Source organism: Pelobates fuscus, chromosome 7, assembly GCF_036172605.1.
Source record: "Pelobates fuscus isolate aPelFus1 chromosome 7, aPelFus1.pri, whole genome shotgun sequence".
Classification (NCBI taxonomy): domain Eukaryota; kingdom Metazoa; phylum Chordata; class Amphibia; order Anura; family Pelobatidae; genus Pelobates; species Pelobates fuscus.
In genome coordinates this window covers 133,137,486-133,161,980 of record NC_086323.1, presented here as the reverse complement: position 1 = coordinate 133,161,980, position 24,495 = coordinate 133,137,486, and the positions used below count along the sequence as shown (strand labels likewise).

General features: G+C 40.9%; 1 protein-coding gene across 1 annotated transcript in view; it reads left to right on the top strand.

Annotated features, from left to right (window-relative positions):
* Nucleotides 1-3,353: 3,353 nt before the first annotated feature.
* The window catches only part of SUMF1 (sulfatase modifying factor 1), a 43,627-nt gene continuing 22,485 nt past the window's right edge, over nt 3,354-24,495 (top strand). Inside the window, exons 1-5 of the mRNA XM_063426658.1 lie at nt 3,354-3,604; nt 6,299-6,472; nt 11,765-11,839; nt 17,455-17,537; nt 18,233-18,355. Of these exons, the coding sequence (XP_063282728.1) occupies nt 3,386-3,604; nt 6,299-6,472; nt 11,765-11,839; nt 17,455-17,537; nt 18,233-18,355 (674 nt within the window). The 5' untranslated portion in view covers nt 3,354-3,385. The remainder of the gene's footprint in view (nt 3,605-6,298; nt 6,473-11,764; nt 11,840-17,454; nt 17,538-18,232; nt 18,356-24,495) is intronic.

Genomic DNA, 24,495 nt, shown 5'->3' with positions numbered 1-24,495 from the left:
TAGTCCTATAGAAACTTCCCTGATGTGTCATTTACTTCCAATTAAATAATATGAGCCTTATCTTATTCATTTGTTAAATCACTTATTATTACTATTATAAATGCAGTTTTTTTTAATGATGGGCATGTTTTTTCCTTATAAACTGCATTTTGGTAGTTTTTGGTGCACCACAAATCCCTTGATGTTTCATTATTATAAAATAGAAACACCAACAGGCTGTATGCCATGTTATTGTTGCCAATATTATGCATTTTTCCGTATGCTGGATATATTAGACCCAGTTAATGAAAATATAATTGGGGGGGAAAAAAAGTCAGATAAGGATTGTCAAGGACACTAGTACGTTACTAACAGCTCGAACATATCTGCGTCATTATTCTGTCACTTGGTACAATGTAGAAGCATGCATATGAGAACATAGGTCACAGCATTGACAAAAGCACACATACTCCACATCAGTTATCACTCACCATTGAAACATAGATATTTGTGAATCACATTTCCCAAGATGGTTTGGTAAACATCATGGGGAATGCAGTTCATAGAGATCTGGAGTTAGCCATCACTGGATTAGCATTTCCTTCTCCTCTTTGGTAGTTACTCTTTTTTTAAATTCTATATTTAGACAAAGAAGCAACACAATCATCGTAATAGCATGAAGTAGGGCTTAACAGCCTCAGCTTTTACAAATTAGAGTACAATTAACTGAAACAATTTATACGAATAAACGTAATTTCCTTGTGATAAATGTCTAATCTTACATCCAAATATAGGTAATCTCTGCTTTTAGGAAAAAATTAGTGAGTTGAGTGAGCTCCTCAACGGGCATAGGCAGGAAATATGTCCAAGGATCTAGGCAGGAACTATTTTGCACCCTAGGCATCCTAGCTACTTGCACTCCCATTCAAAATAAAATTGCAACTTTTTGTGTCTATTTCTTCCCCCAAGCCCCTTTGTATGTTTTTTTACCCCCTTCCCAGCCACTCTGTGTGTCTCTTTTCCTCCAGCCAACACCTCTGTGCTCGCCCTCAACACCTTTGTGACACTTTTTCTCCCCTAACCCCTTTGTGTGTCTCTTTATCCTCCTAGCCCCTCTGTGTGTCTCTTTGTCCCCCTCAGCCCTTCATGTGTCTCTATGTCCCTTTGTGGGCTTATTTATACTCCCCGTACCTCTGTTTCTCTTACCTCAGTCCCTTTGTGTGTCTCTTTGTTCCCTCAGCTCCTCTATGCATCTCTTTGCCCCCCTAGCTCCTCTGTGTGTCTCTATGTCTCCACACAGCCCCTTTGTGTGTCTCTTTGTGCCCCAGCCCATGTGTGCACCTCTTTGTGACAACCAGCCCTTAGGTTTGCCTCTTTGTCACCCCCCAAGCCTTTTTGTGCCTCTGTGCTCCCCTTTGTGTTTTTTCCCCACTCTCCCCTCCTGTGCCTGCTGCTCACCTCTCGCCGAGTGGACCACAGTAGAGGATCTTCTGTTTTTTCTACCCAGTCTGACAGGCAGTAGTTCTTTGCTCCCGGAAGATCCTCTCCTGTGGTCCGCGACTCGGCCATGCTACCCATGCAGTGACAGGCAAGAGGGAGAGCACTGTGCGCTCCCCTCTTGCCGGTTACCCGACCATTGTATCCCCTGGACGGTGGGCACTAAGCAGATGTCTATTTAACCTGGCGATTAAAGCTTCTTCTTTAAGATTTTACACATTTTAAAAGCAAATAGGTCAAGTATGCACTGATGATGTTTGTATTCATTATATTTATCAATTCATTAACTTTATTTTTGTTTGCATTGAGCCTGGCTCTTTGCAATTTTTTGGAAAAACTGTGTAATTATTTGTTTTATGCCCAAGTACTTCACTGTTGTTCTTGCCAAGAATTAATGCACAATCGGTTCTGAACTGGATGCAATCCAATGAAAGGACAGACATTCAATGTCACCCCATAGAAGGACTCCATTTGATTAAAAACGAGACAAATAAAATTGATTAACAAAATTCTCACATACCTGTGATTCAATATCCTTGACAAAAACCGGCATACATTCCGTATTCCATTAACTATAGTCGTGATTTCCAGTATGTGAATCATCTATTAGTATATATAATAGTATATCTATTTTTTAATATATCTAAAATAATATTAGTAATTGATATCAAACAGATAATCCAGAGCTAAGCACTGGATACCTGCAATCATTGGAAAAATATTTAATACCCCAAGCAATAAGCTACACTACCTTCTGAAGTTTGGGTTTATTATGAAATTAAGGAATTTAAACATGTTGTTCATGAAATATTCACTGGAGTAAGTAAAACATGATTGTTACCAATCCAATGGTAATGTCGGGGTCATTGTTTAGTAGATGAAGCCTGCAATGCAGATGAGTGCTGAAAGTAGATGGACCAGGTTCGCAGTACAAAAAGGGTCAAACAAAGAATAGTCGAGGATGCAAAAGGTCAAAAAAACATTTTCTCATTGATTGGTTACAGTGCCTGTAGTCCCCTACTAGTGTCTCTATATTTAGTGTTAAATATTTTTCGACCAGTTTAACACATGGCTGTAGTCCGGCACCACTAGAGGCATAGAAAAAGCAGAGATTACATATTTCCTTAGTCACACCAATTCATATCTGCTGTGGTAGGCTGAAAGCAGTCAGCTGGGGGCATATTGGAGGAGGGGAGGGGTAGGATAATTGAATGTAAAGGTACGTTTCTTTGCAAGACAGTTTTGTGAATGGGGAGTTACTGATTGGCTGAAAGCATCAGCACGGCTGTCCGTATCCTAATAGTGAATTTTCTGAAGCCGTAGTGGGGGAGCTGTGATCGCTGCTGGAGGCAACTTTGTGTTTAAACTCCTCCCGGCACCGTAACAACTTAATTTAGATGAAGTTGTTTTTGTGCCTGGAGTGTTTCTTTAAGACTGAGGGAAAACAGAACCAAAATCCCTGCACAGATCTTACATATGATTCCTCATTCCTTGTTAACTTTACCAAGTAACAGCCCAATTTACATCCTGCTATTTTAATACACAGAAAAATGATGCTGTAAAAGTGCAGCCCCAAACCCCTGTATGCCAAGAACATGTGTGGTGGTCAGGTCCACTGCCCCTTAACCAGCCCTCTCCTTTTCATCCATATGAGAAAGCAGAGATTGGCCACACACAACATTCCCCATTTTTACTGAATCACATATCCTATCATACTCTGTCAGCCCCAATGAAAGTCACAGTAAAGTCACTTAAGTTAAAAAAATAAGAAGCACAAAAAAAAAAAAAATCCCACACAAAAACATGTTCCTATATACTGCCTGTTTCCCACCTCACATTCCAAGTTGACAAGCTCTGGTATTTGCGTGCACCAAAAGGATCACATGACCTGTCACATGACCCAGCAAACATGGCTGCGCCCTGTTCGGAAGCTTTGCGGCTTCTACAGGTCTGCTTGTGGCTAACTCTAATAGTCGGAATAGGGCTGGTGAGGGCAGACTGCGGCTGTAACGCTGCAAACAGAGATGGCCAAGGGACCGAAAAACACCGTCATGGAGCGGCCTTCAAATACTCACAGGAGGCAAGTGAGAAAGTATCAGGACCCGGAGAAACTAAAGACAGGAACAAGGTGGGTTATTCAGAGCTGGGGGGTGGGTATGGTACAGTTAGAGATTGGGGTTAAGTCTGATAAACATGCAGACATTACCATTTGATTTGGCACAGTCTGATATGCTACTATTTGAGTACTATAAATGTAGTCATAATGCAAAAAGGTCCACTTAGTGTACAAATGTGAGATTTATAAGTTGCACAGTGTTTCTTTTGGAAATTAAGAGAAAATATTCCTCTAGTTACAGAGTCAGAATCAAATTTAACTTTCTGGCTTTAGGTCCATGTTTATTATTATTAATTTTAAGGCTTACTGGGTTATTTGCTAATATTTAAATTTCAGATACTTAAAATCTGAATAGTGAAATTGAGTCTTAAAATGGAAAAATTCAACAAATCCGCTATAGCCACAGCTTGATTATTTTAGTCTTTTAATCCTCTAGAACAGGGGTTCCCAATAATTTCTCCCGTGGAACCCTTTGACATAGTGTATCAACATCGTTAAACCTCCTCTCTCCCCACCCCTCCCCCTGTAAAAAAATAAATAAAAAAATGCGGCGGTGTGTGTGTCTGACATACAGACACACACCTTGACACACTGATACACACACTCAGATGCACACACATCTTGACTCTTAAATACACACATACACACACTTGCACCCACAGATACACACATTAACACATACACACACACTGACATACAAACACACTGATATACACTGGCACATACAAACACACACACACCCCAATACAATGTGTGTGTGTGTCTGACACACAGATACGCACACAGATACAGACACACACCTTGACACACTGATACACACACTCAGATGAAGACAGTAACACATACACACACTGGCACATACACACAGTGTCATACACACACGCTGACATACAAACACACTGATATACACTGGCACATACAAACACACACACACACCCCAATACACATATACTGACATATACACACAGTGACACATTCACAAACCTTGACACACATACACTCTCACTGGCAAGCACACATGCACTCTCACTGACAAGCACACATACACACACACACACACACACTCTCACTGACAAACACACATACAAACTCCTTAATTGACACACCATTTTTTTTATTTCACTCCACCCAGCCTCCCTACCTTCAGGAGTGCTGGCATGGAGTCTCTTTTTCCCTGGGGTCCAGTGGGGCTGCTGGGCAGAGCGGCTGGCGTGCAGTCCCTGGAGTCCAGTGGGGCGGCTGGCGTGCAGTCCCTGGGGTCCAGTGGGGCTGCTGGGCTGAGCGGCTGCCGTGCAGGCGGTGAGGGAGCAGTGATGTTCCTGTTCAGCTACCTCTCGTGCCTCTTAGTGATGCTGCTCGTCCTTTAGTGTCTTATCACCACATTTGTAAGAGATGATTTGCATATCTCTGGCTTTAAAGACTTAATTAGACAAGACATCCTCAATGTGTCTGTTTATCATGTTTATTTGTTGTTTCCTATGGTGTGATAGTGGATAGTTATCACCATTTTAAACATGAAGTGCAGATATATCACTGCTCAACAATCGCGTTCGCTTAGTATTCTATTTTTCTTTTTAGTATTGGTAAATATTTTAATGGTCTTGTGCACAAGACAAGATTTTGTTAATAAACACAGGGTAATGTGGCAAATAATTTACTAGGTAGGTGAATGATGTGTGCACAAGGCAGCTCGTAAGAAAATGGTAAGCATACCATGAACTCCATCAAAAGGTGAGGAAAATTTAATTTCCTGTACATTTAAATGTGAGAAAATGTATGCTCATTTACAGTATGCAATAACTTTACATCCCTAAACATGGACAATACTGAAACAAAATATGAAGAATTTTGTCGCAGTTTAAGGCATCGATTCAATACTGTTAGAAAAACTTAGTCCATACGGTTTATGTACAAAAAAATCCTGTAGATTTGTCATGTTTTTCTAACTGTACTAAATCATTTGGAAAGCATATTTATTAAAAGACTTTTTAGTGCAGCTTATCAACAAACATAAGGAACTGCACTCAATCCCATCAATCTGAGCCAGGGTGCAACTAAACCACGGCCAAGCACAAGGTTTCAGTGGCAATAGTATAACATACAGGAAATGGTTCACGCACTCCAAGGTTCAGGATGGCAAGTTTATTGGAGCATTTCTCAAGCTTGACAAAGATCGTAAGGTCGAAACGTTGCTTTGGGCTCCAATAAATTTGCCATTCTGAACCTTGGAGTGCCTGAACCATTTCTTGTATGTTATACTTCTTAGTGCAACTGTCATCTTTCTTAGTACAGTTCTCTTGAATGACAAACAAAGTGAACCATTTGGTTCTGATGCTAAACTGTAGTGATGCATGATATTTCAGAAAGAAAAGGCGATATATCAGTCATGATATATTTTAGGAAAACTATTATTACACCTATCTTATTGGTTAATGCACGTGGCTAGATCTCAGCTCATAGACCGGCTCTCTTTACCTTTACCTTTTGGTATTGGTCTGTGTATATTATACTGTCTGTTTCCCCACTTAGACAGCACTGCACAATATATTTTATCAGCTATATTTTATCAATTCCAGTAATAATACTGAGCAACTGCATCTAATATATACAAATACACTTAAAATGCATGTTCTCAAGCAGTATTTTATATGCATGCCGTATTTCCTCTCTCTTACCATCTCTTTTCCCTCTTCCTCAATCCCATAGATGATACTGCTACCTGCTGGAATATTCACCATGGGCACTGATAAACCTGGCATTCCCCAAGATGGAGAAAGCCCAGCCCGTAGAGTTCAGTTGGACTCCTTCTATATGGACATGTATGAAGTCAGCAACTTGGAGTTTGACAAGTTTGTGATAGTGACAAAACACGTAACAGAGGTGAGACATTGGTAGGCAACAAGGGCCAAATGCTTAAGTGCGCGTCTGTGAAAGAGTTCTAAAAATGTAGCAATTGACAGAGCATCCTAATGGTTTCTTTGGTGACTGCTTCACATTTCAAATGTTCTACAATAATTTCTTGATCTAAATATGAGCCAATAAAGAATATAATAAAAACAGTTTTATATGTAAGCAGGCAAAAATGAGCAAACTGATTCCAAACCCCTTTTTTTTTTCTTTTTTTTTTTTTTAAGATTAATTGTGCATTTGGTGAGGCTTTTACACATTAGCAAATCAGATTGAACCCACCCTCAAGTGCAGCATGGAATCAAAATGCAAGACTGGTCCCCTAATACATCACCTTGAATGATAATTCGGGCACAATAATCTTTACATGTATCCTCCATTATCATATTGAGGACACTGATATCTAAAGCAGAAAATAAGCCAAACATTCTAATGGTAGATTTTTGAATAGATTTCTTGGAGAGTCTAAATGGCAAAATGTTATTCTGCGAATTGTTGACATACTAGCAAAATAAGTGGTACCATGGTAAAGATGTTTTGTGGAGACAATTGTCGTCATTAAAAAACAGTTTTTAATAGTTTCGCTATGGGGATACACATTTTCTATGGTCTTTGCTGTGGATGTCATTGAATTGCATCTTACATATAGGCTGCAATTGTTGAATTGTTTGTATGACCAGTTAGATAAAATTTCATAGATATAAATGTTAACACAGCTTTTCCAATGATTCCCTTTTATATACAGGAGCTTAGTTGAACTGAAAGCCAACCAGGCACTTATTTTTGTACTACAACTGTTAGCCTGTTCTTTCTTTTCTTTTCTTTCTTTGTCTTGTTAAATTGTCAGTAGTTGTGGTGCAGCTCCATGTCCTAAGTTCGTCCATGATATATTTGTAAGCAGCAATGGTAGGCTGTGCAAATACAACATTTTCACTGACCCTACTCCAATACCACAGTTGATGGGAGGAATATATTGCTGGTGGCTTCATGATTTGGAGCCACACCGCAACTAATGATGGTGCGAGACACTTCACAAGTACTGAGAAAACACCGCAGGATGCATATAATGGATATGGGAAATCTATGTCAAATAGGAGAAGAGATAAAGGGGTAAGTGAGTTAGGATGAAAAGAGAAAATAATCCACAAAAGGAGATGGAGGTGAAATAAGGAGACGAGGGAGAGATGAACTGCAGAAGGTAATAAGTGGTAAAAATTGGGTAATGAATATAGCATGGAGACTGGCGCTAGTTAGCAGTAGAGAATGGGCCCTTCATGGTGTGCTTCCGTGAGTACAATTGTCAAGAGTGTGAGTTACAGATGTCAGGTGGATGTATTTACTGGTAGCTATAGGTGCACCTACAGTAACAAACAGTTGCAACGGTCAATTGCATTTAACGTAATGTGCAGATCAATACATGACATCAAGTAAAGACATACGATAAAAATGAGTACCACTAGACCTCCTCCTACGGTCCCCCCCCACGCCCCCACAGAACTCCCCCCGGCCCACACCCCAAGAACAGGCCCAAAATTTTCCCAGAGTCTCATTAGCGGTGAGTCCCAATGCGTTAGCAAGGAAAGTGGTGCGGAGTGGAAAGCTGCTTCATAAACCCACCCCTCCCCCCATAACCCCCCACCCAAGGATCCGTTAACCCACTCCACAGTGAGCAATATCATCGATCTGGAGTTCAAGTGTCTCGCCATGTGAGCGGAGCGCTGTATGCATAATCATGGCATACCCATCTAGGAGCCCATCCACCCCGGTATCCCCCACCCCAGCCTTCAATAAAATGTCCCAAAGTACCTTAGAGCTCACTGTAGGTGTGTCTTGTTCCTCATGAAGTGGTTGTGGCAGATGTGGGGACCCTGATCCCAATCAAAAAGAGGGGTACCTGTTGCTGCGTCAGTGGTATCTCGAGATATGAGCTGGAACCGCCAGGGAAGACGTGGTGAGGAGTTCCATGTGGTCACCTGCAGAGGATGGAGGGAGCAGCAGTTACTCCTCCGGAGATGTCGGCCTCCCATACCGTCCAGGTTGAGAGGCAGCGGGAGCACCTGCGGCCCGTTGACGTGGTTCTCTCCGTGGTCTCGGGGGCGGATCCAGCGTGCTCGGGATCCAGTTGGGGACTGTCTGTAATGGGAGGCCCAGTTCCCCCAGGAATCTCGGCACCTCCTCCGGCCATCTCAGGGTAATCCATCGGTTCTGGTGCCGTGCCATCAGAGCGAAGGGAAAGCCCCATTTGTAGACCACATTATGGTCCCTCAGCGTTGCTGTCACAGGGCGGAGGGCTCGCCTGGCGTCTGGGGTGATAGGGGATAGGTCGTTGTAGAGCGACACCTGGGCTCCCCGAAAGGGCCAGGAGGACCTTTCCCGGGCCTTTACCATAATGTTGTTCTTCACCGGGAAGGAGCTCAGGCAGCAGATAAGGTCCCTCGGGCCATCTTCCGCATTCCTAGGACGCAGGACCCTATGGGCTCTGTCGAATTCAATTTGTGGTAGCAGTGCCGGCAGCATGATGGAACGGAAGAGCTCTTTAAGGGTGTCTGTCACATCTTCTGCCCTTCTGCCTCAGGCACACCTCGCACACGAATATTGCATCGCCTACCTCTATTATCCACATCCTCGAGGTGGCGACGCATGTTCAGCAGCATCTCGCCCTGCCTGGCCACTGCAGTGTCGGTAGACGCCATGCGGGCCGCATCCGCCTCCTCTAGCGCGGTAATGCGGCCTGCATGTGTGGTAAGATCAGCGCGGAGCCCTGCTACCTCCGCCCGCAGGTTTTCCTGTATCCTAGCTGCGACGGTTTGCAAGTCAGTTTTCGTTGCCATAGCCACAGTTAGTTCCTTGAGGGTGCCCTCAATCCTCTCCAGTGCGCTGTGTGCTGTGGCCTGAGGTGGCTCCGATGCCATCTTGGGGCTTGCGGGTTCGCCGCTTGCTCCGGGCTGCGGCTGAAAGAAGCCGTCTATAGGTCCGTGCTGGGGGTTCCCCGGGGTCTGGGGGTGTTCCGAGCGTTTTGTGCGCCCCATTAATGCTAGTGTGCCGCTTATAATTGCTGTAACGGGGGTTCGGCGGAGCGGAGCTCTCTCCTCACGCGGCCATCTTAGACGGAGCCGAAACCACGCCCCCCCAAAATCTTACTTTTATTCCAGTTTGCTGCTGCTGACTCTGCCCCTGATCTTCCTGCTTGGTTGATATCATCAGAAGTGGTGGCTTTTCACATAGGAAAGCATTGGATTGGCTGAGACTGTCAAGGAGACAGATCAGGGGCAGTGCCAGCACAAGCCAAACACTGCCCTGGCCACCTATAAGTGGAGCTCTCAAACACATATAAAACTTACCAAAACGTAATTTCGTTCAATAGTGCAATATGAAGTACATGCCAAAAAAATACAAAAAGATACAATATACCGTATATACTCGAGTATAAGCCGACCCGCATATAAGCCGAGGCCCCTAGTTTTACCCCAAAAAACTGGGAAAACTTATTGACTCGAGTATAAGACTAGGGTGGGAAATGCAGCAGCTACTGGTAAATTTCTAAATAAAATTTGATCCTAAAAAAATTATATTAATTGAATATTTATTTACAGTGTGTGTATGAGTGCAGCGTGTGTGTGTGTGTGTATGTATGTGTGCAGTGTGTGTGTGTATGTGTGTATGAGTATGTATGCAGTGTGTGTGTGTTGCAGAGCCTTGGTGGGGAGTGGGCAATTTTTTTTTATTTATTATTTTAATATTTTTTTATGATTAATTTTTATTATTTTATTTTATTTAATTTAATTATTATTTTTTTATTTTAATATTTATTTTTTATTATTTTATTTGTAATATTTATTATGTTATTTTTTTTTCGTCCCCCCTCCCTGCTTTATACATAGCAGGGAGGGGGGCTCCTTCCCTGGTGGTCTAGTGGCATTGGTAGTTAAGTGGGGGGGAGAGGGGGCTGTCAGAGATGTTACTTACCTCTCCTGCAGCTCCTGTCAGCTCTCTCCTCCTCTGTGCCGGTCCGTTCAGCACCTCTATCAGCTCACACTGTAAGTCTCGCGAGAGCCGCGGCTCTCGCGAGACTTACACTGGGAGCTGACCGAGGTGCTGAACGGACGGCGCGGAGGAGGAGAGAGCTGACAGGAGCTGCAGGACAGGTAAGTAACGCTCTCTGCAGCCCCCACAGCCCCTGTCTGTATTATGGCAATGCAAATTGCCATAATACAGACTATTGACGCGAGTATAAGCCGAGTTGGGGTTTTTCAGCACAAAAAATGTGCTGAAAAACTCGGCTTATACTCGAGTATATACGGTAGTGAAGATGGTATTTAAAATGACAATACAGGAATAATAATATCGTAGTGAACTGTACACTCACATTTCAAGGAGCCTGTTAATAGAAAAACTGGCTCCGTATTGAGGCTTGTGTGCTTATTATGGTAGCACCACCCTTCCACTTCGGCTTGGAGTAGTTCTCATGAATTATACATAAAAGGAGAACGAACCAATGTGCAGACTGTAGTAATAAAAACACGGATGTAGAGTAATAAATGTGGTGCTCACCTGGTCCTGAGCCTATAGGTCTAGGTCTTTGTCACTTATACTGCACTGTATTTTATATGATTGTTTAGTGGAAAAGAGGATATTTCCACACAAGTGTATAGAGCTGCCTGTAAATCACTCTTACTCTTTAAGCACTTTGTTACACACATTCCTCCATAAAAGGAGGTAACTTTGGATTGGTATTCAAAGAGATATCTTCATTTAAATCTTTGGCAAGGTGGATCAAGAAGAAAATCACATTCACTTATTATTCCATGGCGTAAATCTCCTCCTTTAGGATGTACAGCTCATTCCATCAGAGCTAATGCTATGTCTTGGGTCATGAAGACCTGTGCAATTCCAGAGCTGATTTCCATGGTGGCTTCTCTACAAACTTTTGCTAAAATGGCACTTGGGTTTAATGTGTCATAATCATTGGGTTGAAGTTTCAAGAACAATATTGCATACATATATATATTTTGACGGCACACTACTTTTGACAATTTACTACAATGTCATGGTTTATTGAAAAACTGCTTGTAAATCGTGTAAAATTATGCCAAATTCATATTCGATATACCTATGAATTTTACAAATGCTTTAAAAGATAACTTAGAATGTTGTAGTAATATCAGCTTTTTTATTATTGTACATGCTTGCATTTAAATGTTCACTTTGATCTTTAACATGCCTTGAGAGTTTCATTATTTTAAAAATCATGTTTGCTGTTTCTAGGCAGAGAAATTTGGAGACTCGTTTGTGTTTGAAGGTTTGCTAAGTGAAGAGGTCAAGAGTGGCATTGATAAGGCCGTAAGTAAAAACAAATTTTCTTTTATATTAAAATAAAATAATAATAATAAAAAAGCTAAACAAAACATTTAATTGTGCTGCTCTAAGCTGTTTAGGGGTGTTTCACAGAGAAACAGCTTACCTTACAATAAGGTCTAATCCCCGTCCATGGATATGTAGATGGTCCTTGGATGTCCTCACAAGGGGGTCTCCAAAGGTAGTAGTAGGGTACTTTTCCTTTCCAATAGCAGTGGGCCGGTATTGGAATAGTTGGTGATATATAAAAAAGAGGAAAGAAACACAAAATAGTGCTCTCTGGATGATACAGAATAAAATGATAAAAGATGGAGGTATACTCACAAGTGAAGAGAAAATTGGATATTGCTCAATATATGTAGGCGTAGGTGGTATGATCCCCATCAAGGATGTCACTCCTCGAGTCCTCCAGTGGGGGTGTTGGAGAGAGTTGAAGGGAACTGTATTTAAAATAAATAAATAAAATATAATAAAAGAATAGCCTTAGAGGCTCCAATAGCATAAATGGGCTATCTTTATTGGAGACAAAAAAAAATCAGGAACATAAAACACTTTGATAAAGCCTCTTTGCAGGAGAAACGCGTTTTTTTTTTTGGGTGGTATAGCGAGTAGGGGCATAATTTACTAATACTAAGTAATCTTTACTCAGTATTAGTGAATTTGGTTGAAAGACCAATGTAGGTCTTTCAGCCTTTTGGTAGATAGCTCCCTGATACCATGGGAATTAGGGAGTTATCTACTAAGCTGCTGCAAGATGCAGCCGCGGCACGAATAGGATCGGAGTTTCATTCATTCTAATTCGAAACTGTTCTCATTCTGTTAGGACGCAATTCGGTAGTTTTGCCGGCGTTCTGTCTATATGACAGGACGTTCGGGAAAAGTGAAAGGAGGCTTCGCAGGAACATGGAGGAAAGGTGAGAATTGTGGGAAAATTGCTCTGACCATCGGAAATGAAGCACACTTTGCCCCTCCGCTGGTCATAGCTGGTCAGGCGTAGAAAAACCTCCATAAGACAAGTAGTCCCTACTTTGTCTTATGTTTTAAAGAAAACTAGAGCAGACAGGAAGAAATGAATAGCAGATCCTGAGAGAGGGAGAGAAGAGGAATTGATTAAAGAAAGGTAAGTTCGGCATGACAGTGCCGCTTTAAAACACCATGGGGAAAGGCTCCTTCAACAGAAAGAAAAGGAAAGCAAAACAAGAATCCCACTGGTAGTTACCTACAACCCAACTCTAAAAGGAGTGCATTAAATTATTAAAGAGCCACAGCTGTTAATCTCAGAGAACCCAATTCCTGAGCCAACCATTCTAGCATTCAATCACCTGTGTAACCTGAGACAAAGATTGGTCCGCAGCAAATTGACCCTAGAACAGGAGCTCACACAGAATGGCACTGTAAAATGCAACAAATCACTCTGCAAACTGTGTCAACATTTATGTGGCAATAACACAGCCAGACCATAACAAAACATACAATACTAAGGGATCATATTTGTGCACATCTGCAAATGTGGTGAACATGATACAGTGTACAGTGTGTGACAAAGGTTGTTACATTGGATAATCTGGCCTTAAGCTGCATTTCCCAATGAAACAACACTAAGGCAAAGGAAAGGTTTTTTTTACTGTAAGAACAATCAGGATGTGGAATTCTCTGCCTGAAGAGGTTGTTTTATCAGAGTCATTACAGATGTTCAAACAGCTACTGGATGCATACTTGCAAAAACAGAATATTCAAGGATATAATCTTTCAATGTAGGGTAATAACTGCTTGATCCAAGGATAAATCTGACTGCCATTCTGGGGTCAAGAAGGATTTTTTTTTTCCTAGCTCGTTGCAAAATTGTGCTTCAAACTGTTTTTTATTTTTTTTTTTGCCTTCTTTTGGATCAACAGCAAAAAACTAATGTGAGGAAGGCTGAACTAGATGGACGCAAGTCTCTTTTCAGCTATGTAACTATGTAACTATGTAACACAAACACTCAATCAAGAACCACAAGGAAAACAAATCTTGTACTCTTGTTGGTCATCACTTAACCAAGACTGATCACTCCATCCAAAACATCAAGATTAAAGTTCTTAAAGGGAATTTTAAAGACTCACGAACAAGACATTTGAGATGAAAATTATCACACAATTCAACACCATAAATGAAGGACAAATCTATAACTAATCACCAAAGACTTCATGGATACATCGTTGCACGTATACTATGTGTGGTGATTAGCTATAGATTTGTTCCTACTTTATGACCGGACTTTGATGTGGGTTGTTTTCTGTGTTGGGAGTTGCACTCCTAGGTACCGGGCGTTCAATCTCTGAGGTTGCTCTCATACATTATATATAAAAAGTTGTTTGGACACATATTGAGACCACTACTCTTCTATTTATATCAGATGAACACCTCAAGATTGCCTCCCCTACCGCCTCTATGTTTTTACATTGTATATTTTCCATTAACAACACTTTCACATCTTCCCTGGTGCGTTGCCAGCATCATGACTGTAAGAGAATTATGGGAGATGTAGTCCATAGCATCTGGAGTGCCAAAGGTTGCTTACCCCCTATTCTAGGTAAATGGATCTTTAGCAGAAGAAACAAAAATGGAGGATAGCACAGAATTCTGGGCAACATTCACATCTAGAAGCGGATTACAAGAGTGAATGGAAAAGCGTGTTTTTGTTTGAGTGGCTGCAAGCTGCAGGTGTTTTTGCGCGTTTATATAATGGTTAATTTACTGATTGTCTGTCTGCTCTTTGGAGTGGGTGAACAGATATGCTACACTATGGCTGCCATGACAGCAGCAAGATTTGAAGGCCTGCTTTAAAAAAAAATATATATATTATTTTCAAATATTGTGCGATGAGCGAGGTGTCAGTTTAATTACATATGGTAACAATCTAGGGTACATGCTTTTATATCTATATTACGCAGATATGTATGTGGTACTGGCTGATCTATCTTTAGTTGTAACATAGCAACCCCGTGGGGTCTTCTGTGCATACCATCTTTTTATCAGTAGCTTTTCTATTGTCTGCTTGAATTATATAGAAATCTGTTTATTACAGCAGTATTGTCTGGAGCATGTACATGTCTTGTAATAAGTGTCTATAGCACCACAAGCTGTTTTTAAACCTGTTATTTATATTCTGTGTCCATGGAAACTGATCAAAAGACAGGAGTGTAGGATGTTAGACATCTGCCCTTTGTGTATATGTCCTAGATAATGTAGAGATCTGAGATTTCCTTACAATAGCTGACCATTATCAGCAATGACCAGAGCTCCTAGCCAGTGACAAAAATAAATGCCAGGATAAACATAGTAATTCAGTTGATGCATTAAGAACTGCAATTGTGCTGCTGCCTTTATTTTTTTAGGAAGAGAAGTGACTATCTTCTTTAGATTAGAAGAAAAAAAAACACAATTTACTGTCATAGTGATTGGAATATATTGTATATGTCTGATGCCTAACCTTTGGCAAAAATGTATATTAATAGAAACATATATAATTATTTTTTTATATACTCCATACTGTTATATATTCAATGTTTCGAGGCTAGTTACATTCTGACATTGTAATGTTCTGACTACATGAATGAACACTAATATGCAATCCAGTGGTGCAGTAGCACAATGCGATCGCTTCCTGCGTTCCCAAAAGATCAGAATCTGAAGAATGCAAAAGATAACAGCCCCAAACTACTGTTATTTACTTAAGAAGATGCTCATTGAGGCTGACAACTTGAAAACAAATTCAGCCAATAATGCTTCCTTAGGCCACCATAGATTGCTGACATTCACGTCTATTCAGCATGATCTACGAAGCATAACAAAGATAAGATAAATCTATGTACACATACATTCAAACACCATTAATAAAGCAAATATAATAAACAATATAAGAAGTCCGGTGCAGCTAAAAAAAAAAAAAAAGAGTGCACTGTCACTTGCACACCTATTGTAGATACCACTTAATAGAACAAAACAAGGTGCTATTTATTTACCTCTGGTGGTGCGTTAAGTAGCATAACAATTCTTTATAGCACACAACTATATACAAGACATAAGAAACCATCATGGTGTAATATATAAAAATACATTTTAAAAAATTCCAGTAAATCGGAAAACTCACAATTCTCAGAGCATTATAAAGTCAAATGATGAAATTCACCATAAGGCTCTATCACCTTGTTTTAGTCTATTCAACCACCATTCTCATATTGATATCAAGCAACAGTACTTTGAAATATAGTTGCATTTTAAATGAGGATGAAGAACGTGGAAATTCACCTTGTGCAAGATATTCTTGTGCTATAATGAACACTCCCTTCTGTAAAAGCTACAAACCATATTACCTAAAGAAAAATAATTCTAAAGATAACATTGTGTCAGCCTTTAAATCTTTTTAATGGCAATGCCATCCTTTTTTGCAAAATGATATCCGGGTGTCTTATCATGGGCTGCCAGATCATCATGTTTTCCTAGGCACATACCCATTGTGCGGCTAATGGAAAGTGCATGAAAAGTGCTGCCCTGTAGTACGTAGCTTTCTTGTGCTGCAAGAGGCAAATCCGTTAATCAAGGCAGTTCCTATTGGATCCCTCCTTGTTTGTTCCTTTCTTCACTGCCATAGCACTAATGTGTGCACGAAAATATAGTGAAACTGGCAAGTGTATTACATGTATTGCATAGTTTCTGGAGCTTTACAGCCCTCACAGTTAATATTGAATTCTTTTGTTTAAGCAAATAATGCCCTTTGTTCTAACTGTTTGAGATGGCTGCTATTGACAGATATTTATATACGAGTGTCTACACACACATACACATTTACTTCCATCTGATTTTGTGATGTTTTATGTCTAACAGATCGGTTCCTGTCCTCTGGCTAGAATTTCGACACTTCACATTTCTGTTTGCTGCACTTGAGTGGCACTCCAAAAAACTTGGATTAAATGTAGCGTACATAGGGGGCCCACATCTCCCAGCTAATTATCATTTGTGCTAATTAGGTGGAGAGCAATTATAATCCTTGTATTCTGCCGGGAATTGCTGAAATCTGCATTAGTCTGCACAGTTAACGCATTAATTTCTGGTACCCAACAAAGGTTTGCCAGTCATGCAAGGGAAAGGTTAAACGTGCAGAGGACACAATTGTAAATGGTTATTGACCAAAACATCTGTTAAAAATTGGCAAAAATTAATTTTTGCTGATTTTTTCCACAAGACAAAAAATATTTTTTTTTTTTATCCATTTTACCAAAGTATATATCTTTTGAATTGTTGCCCTAATTTGTCTTTAATTTTGGATCACGCCAGCATTTGGTAAATGCTTTTATTAATGTCCTTGAGATGTGTGTTTGTGTGAAAGCCGAGAACTCTAGAATCAGATTTCTGTGCTTGAAATGTCTCTAACCGGGAAATGGTGAATCAGATTTCTTTCTCCTCAAGATTGTTTAAAACTGTGTTTTTCTGCTGAAGGGAAATTTGCGCTCCATTTGCTGGCGAGAATAAAGAATGCACATGACGCGTGTCCTTTTCATTCCTGAGATAAAGGGAAAATTTACAGTGACATGTTTTATGACAATGTGTCTTCTTTTCAGGTAGCTGCTGCACCCTGGTGGCTCCCTGTGAAAGGTGCTGACTGGAGACACCCAGAAGGTCCAGACTCGAATATCTCTGACAGGTAATGCATTCACTGGAAAAGGATACTTGGTCATATAGCACAAATTAGCGGGGTATTTTACATAAACACTTACGGCTTTAACACTGGCTCATTTTCCTTTTCCTAGAAAGAAAACTAATATCTCTCAAATAAGGTGTATAGAAGCATTTATAATTTAAATATTTGAGCACTGTTTTTAATAGAACTTCAGGTTTTTTATTTAGCAGTCTGTTAATTTTTACCAGGAAATGTAAAATTTCAGTTTAGTGTTGTCAAACGGGCAAAAATTGCTACTTTTCGAGCTTGTGCATATTTGTCCTAAAATGTCAAATTCCCTGTTTAATTACTGACGCTGCGGCCAGACTGAGACATAAATCGTCACGGGCACATTTTGGCATTAAATCATGCAGAGTAGCTAACCCACCCACCTTTCTGTTCTCTCACTAGCTCCCATTGATGGCTGCAAATAAAGTGTCGGGTGTATTTAAACTTGCGCTGCTCTATTCATGGGGTCCTGATAATTTTGTTTCATTGCAAACTGAGCTGCCAGTGTAACAAACCGCATTGGCCTTCATGACTCCTTCACGTCACGTTTAGCAAATGGCAATAGCAGGGGAAAAAGGAAAGCGTGGTGGGCCATTATATAACCCAGAGACAAGATAATACATAAAATGATTTTATTACATTCCTGACGGATCACTTCTGCTCCTGCACAGGCTGGATCATCCTGTTTTGCATGTATCCTGGAACGATGCCTCGGCCTACTGCGCCTGGGTAGGAAAACGCCTTCCAACAGAAGCTGAATGGGAGTATGCCTGCCGTGGAGGATTGGAGAACAGGTGCGTAGGACTTCCTATATGTACTAACCGGTCTAGTATAAAAAAAAAAAAAAACAACAGGGTTGTTTTGTATTTGACCACTCTTAAAGGGACACTCCAGGCACCCAGACCACTTCTGCCCATTGGAGTGGTCTGGGTGCCAACTCCCACTACTCCTAACCCTGCAAGTGTAATTATTGCAGTTTTTTTATCAACTGCAATAATTACCTTACAGGGTTAACTCCACCTCTAGTGGCTGTCTACTAGACAGCCACTAGAGGGAACTTCCTCCTTCATAGCACAGGAAACCTGTGCTAGAGCGTCGCTGGACGTCCTCACGCTGTGTGAGGACCTCCAGCGTCGCTCATTTCCCCATAGGAAAGCATTGAAATTATTTTTCAATGCTTTCCTATGGGGAGCGCTAATGCGCATGCACGGCATTAGGTCTCCTCGGCCAACGCAATATAGAGGAGGACATCGCCGCTGCCTCAGGTAAGTGACTGAAGGGGTTTTCACCCCTTCAGTAACTGGGGATTGTGGGGTGGGAGGGAGAGGGACCCTCCAGTGCCAGGAAAATGAATCCTTTTCCTGGCACTGGAGTTTCCCTTTAAGGAACAATAATAACTATAATATCAAGATGATTAAAAAGGATAAATGTCATTTTCAGGTATATTTGTGACCTAAATGTTATGACTCAACCCATTGGTAGTCATTGTATTGACCTTGAAGGGTAGAAAGGATGTCAGGAACCTTATTCACATGTTCATCCAATGCTAGGCTGACACAAGGCGAACATTGCCATTTATCCTGCTTCTGGATGAATATTCCTTATAGTTCCCACAATTTGCTATAATCTCCTACTCATTCATAGTTCTAACTAACATCTGCAGTCTATCATATTCATAAAATATGCAAATAAAGCTTTGGCAAGATAATAGCTGACAAATTAGCTTACACACTAGTTTAATTTGTCTCTTTTTGTGAATACATTTACAAGTGAGTGCTCAAAGGGACAGTCTAAGCACCATAGCAACTTCATCTAAATTACGTTTTTATGACGTAAGGATGACACTAGGCTCACGCTAACCTCAAGGAGTTAAAACATTTATGAATGGTTTAACCCCAAAGTTGCCTCCAATGTCGATCTTGGCTTGCCCCCCCAAAGCGGGATCCGTTTTCTTTTCTTTTTTTTTTCTGTTTCAGGAAGTATGGAATGCTGCCAGGCAGGGCTGCCGCTAATTTTTTGAGTGCAGTCAGTTGACACACTCAGCCAATCAGTGACTCCCCTTTTGCAAAACTGGCTTTTAAATGGTACGTTTCATTCCATGCAGGTTTTGGAAATGTGGAGTCACTGATTGACCGCGTCAGCTGACCGTTCTCAGCCAATCAGCAGTGCCCCTGCTTGGAGGCTCTCTGTACTTCCTGAAAATGTAATTTCAAACGCCAGATGCCATCTGAGAGGGGGAGCGCAACATTGGGGTTAAACCATTCAAAAATGGTTTAACTCCTCAAGGTAAGAGCGCGCCAGGCCCTCTTGGCCCCAAAACAACTTTATTTAGATTAATTTACATTTAATTATTTATCTTATAAATCCATGTTGGTCATGGGTTTGTGGGGATATTCTTCCCACAGAACAATGAGATGGTCAGGATTGACTGAGAAATCTGCACTTTCCATGTTTCTTTCTTCTGGAGGGAAAAAAAGAGAACGGGTTTAGAAGCCAAGCCGTCCTAGATTGCCCCCTCAAAACGAAACATTGAAACAAAGCCTGTGGAAAAACAACCCTTTTTCAAGGCTTGCCCATCTGTGCTCAGAGTACATTAATGAAATCCTATCTTGGGCCCATGCTGTGTTTTGTAAATTATATGCGTAGACCTTTCCGTTTTATTTCATGCAGAGAGTAATGTTTTGTTTGATACCATTAATGCAACCATTGTACAGCATAAAAAAACGTCATCTTACACTGCGTAACTGTAAAATCTGTCTATTCAAATGTAATAAGATTCTTTATCAGCATTAATATATTTGGTATTAGAAGCATTCACGTGTCTCGTAAGAAGATAAAATCACAGAAACCTTATTTTTCTCTGAGAAAGGAGTGTTATGCTCCGACTGCACAGAATTGTGATTATGCGATTAGAATGCCTAAAATAGAAATCTTTAATTCTCAAACAAGCCAGAAAGAGCTGCTTGTTATTTCCATAATAGCAGAAGGCATCCTATGTGTGCTTACTTACAGATTGTGTTTGTGATAAGACGGTAAAAAAAACTTAAGGCTGTAGCTCGCGCATTTTTGTTTTCAAAAAAGGATGTCTTATGTGTTATGGTCTTGTACTTTCTTCTGCTTCAACAAGTCCTGCATTTCAGAGAAAAGATATCATAAATAAGGCAGGGAGTTACAGAAAATATGTATATTTCAAATTGTGCTTCTTCGTCTACACATATGCTAATGGTAGTGGTGCAACTTATGGTAGACACCTCAGATACAAGTGTATTACAATATGTATAAAAAATTATGTGTTCAGAAAAGTGGTCTAAAGTACTAAACCTGAGCAATCACCATGGAAACCAGTGCAACCAGCTGATGCATTCCAATGGTAATTCCACCACTTTTCAGAACACGACTCCTTTATACACAACACACATACATAACTTTTATTTTTAGATCTATTCATTCACTAAGTATTCTGCACATTCCATAATATTACATAGAATTTTAAGGTTTACAAATTCTGCCTCTTTGTAAAAGCAGAACATCTATTAAAAACATTACTGTTAAGACCTATCAGCAAATGTAGTAATATAAAGTATCAAAGGATTTGTCTTTTATATCTTTAATACTCTATGAAATTGGCAACTGTCTATAACTGGAAAAACAAAAGAAATTCTGCACACACAAATTTGCAATTTTTTTTAAAATTGCTCAAGTTTAATTAAAAGCACCTGTCTCATTTAAAGCGGCACTGTCATGCTGAACTTACCTTTCCCCAATCGATTCCTCTTCTCTCTTTCTGTCAGGATCTGTTCTTCATTTCTTTATGTCTGCTCTAGTTTTCTTTAAACTCATAAGGTAAAGTAGGGACTATTTGTCATATGGAGGTTTCCTACGCCTGACCAGCTATGACCAGTGGAGGAGCAAAGTGTGCTTCGTTTCCGACGGTTAGAGAAATTTTCCCACAATTCTCACCTTTCCTCCATGTTCCTGCGAAGCCTCCTTTCACTTTTCCCGAATGTCCTGTCATTTTAGACAGAAGCCGGAAAAACTACCGAATTGCGTCTTAACAGAATGAGAACTGTTTCTCCATACGTGTTAGGACGCGATTCAGGACTTTGTTCGTATTGTAATTTCATTCAAATAAATGAAACTCTGATCCTATTCGTGCTTAGTAGATGGCTCCCTAATTCCCACGGTATCAGGGAGCTATCTACCAAAAGGCTGAAAGACCTACATTGGTTTTGCAGCCAAATGTACTAATACTAAGTAAAGATTACTTAGTATTAGTAAATAATCTGCCCCTACTCGCTATACCGTGAGTAGGGGCATGTCTATTAAACAGTGAGCAACCTATTGTCCCCCCCAAATGAAAATGTGGGGGGATGACCTATTGTAAGAGGCGGGGACCTATTGTCCTCCCCCTTGTCCCCTCCCTTGAGCGGTGGGTGGGGGCCCTAAATGAAAATGATCCCCCCCAAAAAATAATAATCCCCTACCTATCCCCCTCACCCTAAAAATAGTGAGGGGGAACAAGAGAACTAAATAACTGTAAAAAATAAATAAAACTTACCATTTGATGTCTTCTTTTTTCTAAAATCATTTTTCAGCCCCAAAAAAGACCAAATAAAAATCCATAATACCGACAGAACTTTGAAAATAAAATAAACCTAAGCACAAAAAAAAACGAAAAAAAAAATCCCAACGGTAAAAAAGTAATCCATCTGGGGGGGCACGGAGCAGACTGAGCTCCGCAGGGTGGAGAAAGGCTCATAAAGCCTTCCCACTCCCTGCAATGTAGCTAAGAGCGCTCTGACTGGTTGGTTTAAGCCAACCAATTAGTGCTCTCACAGGTAAATGAAGAGACTGACATGGAAAGTCTCTACATTTATTTAAAAAAAATAAAAAAAATTACGCTCAGGTTTTTTTATTTTATTTTCAAAGTGCGACGGGTATTATGGTTTTTTATTTGGCCTTTTTGGGGGCTGAAAAAAGAAGACATCAAATGGTAAGTTATATTTATTTTTTACAGGCATTTAGTTCTCTTGTTCCCCCCAACTATTTTTAGGGGGAAGGGGGTAGGTAGGGGTTTAATCATTTTTTTTTTGGTTGGGTGTGACTAGGGGCTTGGGGACCCCTTGTCACCTGGGGGGGGGTTAACATTTTCATTTAGGGCCCACCGGGGGGGGGGAAGACAATTGTGCCCCCATCCGCAACGCAGGGGTGGGGGTAAGGAGGGAGGACAAAAGGGTTTCCCTCCCCACAGTTTTATTTAGGGCCACCACCCCCCTGCTCAGGAGTGGGGACCAGGGGGAGGACAATAGTTCCCCTCCCCACATTTTCATTTAGGGCCCCCACCCGTCGCTGGGGGGAGGGCAATAGGTCCACCCCTTATTCTTATTTAGGGCCCCAGCCTGCCACTCAGGGGTGGGGGGAGGACATATAATAAGTCCCCCCCCCCCACATTTTCATGTAGTGCCCCCACCCGCCGCTCAGGGGTAGGGGCCAGGGGGAGGACAATAGGTCCCCCCCCATTGTCATTTAGGGCCCCCACCTGCCGCTCAGGGGTGGGGGCTGGGGGGGGTAATAGGTCCACCATTTAGTGTAATAGCCCCCACTCACGAGGCAAGGGTGAGACTCGGGAGGAGAGATACTAGGGTGTTTTTTGGTTTTTTTTGTGAGCAGTAAGTTAGTAAATTTGGCTGAAAGACCAATTTAGGTCTTTCAACCTTTTGGTAGATAGCTACCTGATACTGTGGCAAGATGCAGCCGCGCGGCACCAATAGGATCGGAGTTTCATTCATTCTAATGAAATTCCGATACGAACAAAGTCCTGAATTGCGTCCTAACACTAATTGAGAAACTGTTTTCATTCTGTTAGGACGCAATTTGGTAGTTTCGCCGACGTTCTGTCTGAAATGACAAGACGTTAGGGAAATGTGAAAGGAGGCTTTGTGGGAAAACAGAGGAAAGGTGAGAATTGCTCTGAACACCGGAAATGAAGCACACTTTCCTCCTCCACAGGTCATATCTGGTCAGGCGTAGGAAAACCTCCATAAGACAAATAGTCCCTACTTTGTCTTATAATTTTAAAGAAAACAAGTGCAGACAGGAAGAAATGAAGAACAGATCCTGACAGAGGGATAGAAGAAGAATCGATTGGGGGAAAGGTAAGTTCGGCATGACAGTGCCACTTTAATCCTTTTTCAATTTAAGCCTAAATTAGGGGATGCAGTGGGTGTTTTTTATCCTCCAGATTAAAATTAGATTAGGGACCAGTATTGAGGTAATTTGAAAGTATGTGCTTTAAGCGAAACTGTGGGTTAAAATGGGTAAACCCCCTATTTAATAATACATCAAAAAATGTAAAATGACACATGCCCTCGGGTGCAGGTAGACAGCACCTTAACCATGATGAGACTTAAATTCCATACATTTTTGCCCTCATGAGCATTTCTACTCATCATTGAGAAAACGCCCACTTGTTCTCTCTACTGATAGTAGCCGAAATTGCGACTGCTATCCGTTTGCACACATCTTTTTTCACTATTTAGTAAACAGTGTGCCGCTCAGCAGGATCATGAGCAGAGGCTTGGTGCTCTCTCTCCTCGGGGGTTAGTTTAGACCTAGTTGTGTGACTGGTGTACTGATGGTCAAAACTGAAAATGTTAACTGCCTAGTTGGCCGCTCTGAGGGATTGTCTAAAACCTGCAGAGATCTTTACAAATAACAATAGTTCTAGTCTCAGAGAGCAGGCTCAATGCATCATCACATTTTGGAATCATGCAAAGTTGTGATGATGCATTTAGTGACCCTTTAACACGGTGTGGCCTTGTGGTCTAACCAAAACCCTCTAGTTTGTACTTGAGACAGACATTGTATGTAAACTATAAGGATTTAATATTGCACATTGTATGTGTTTACTCCTTTTTGTATATTTTGTATACAT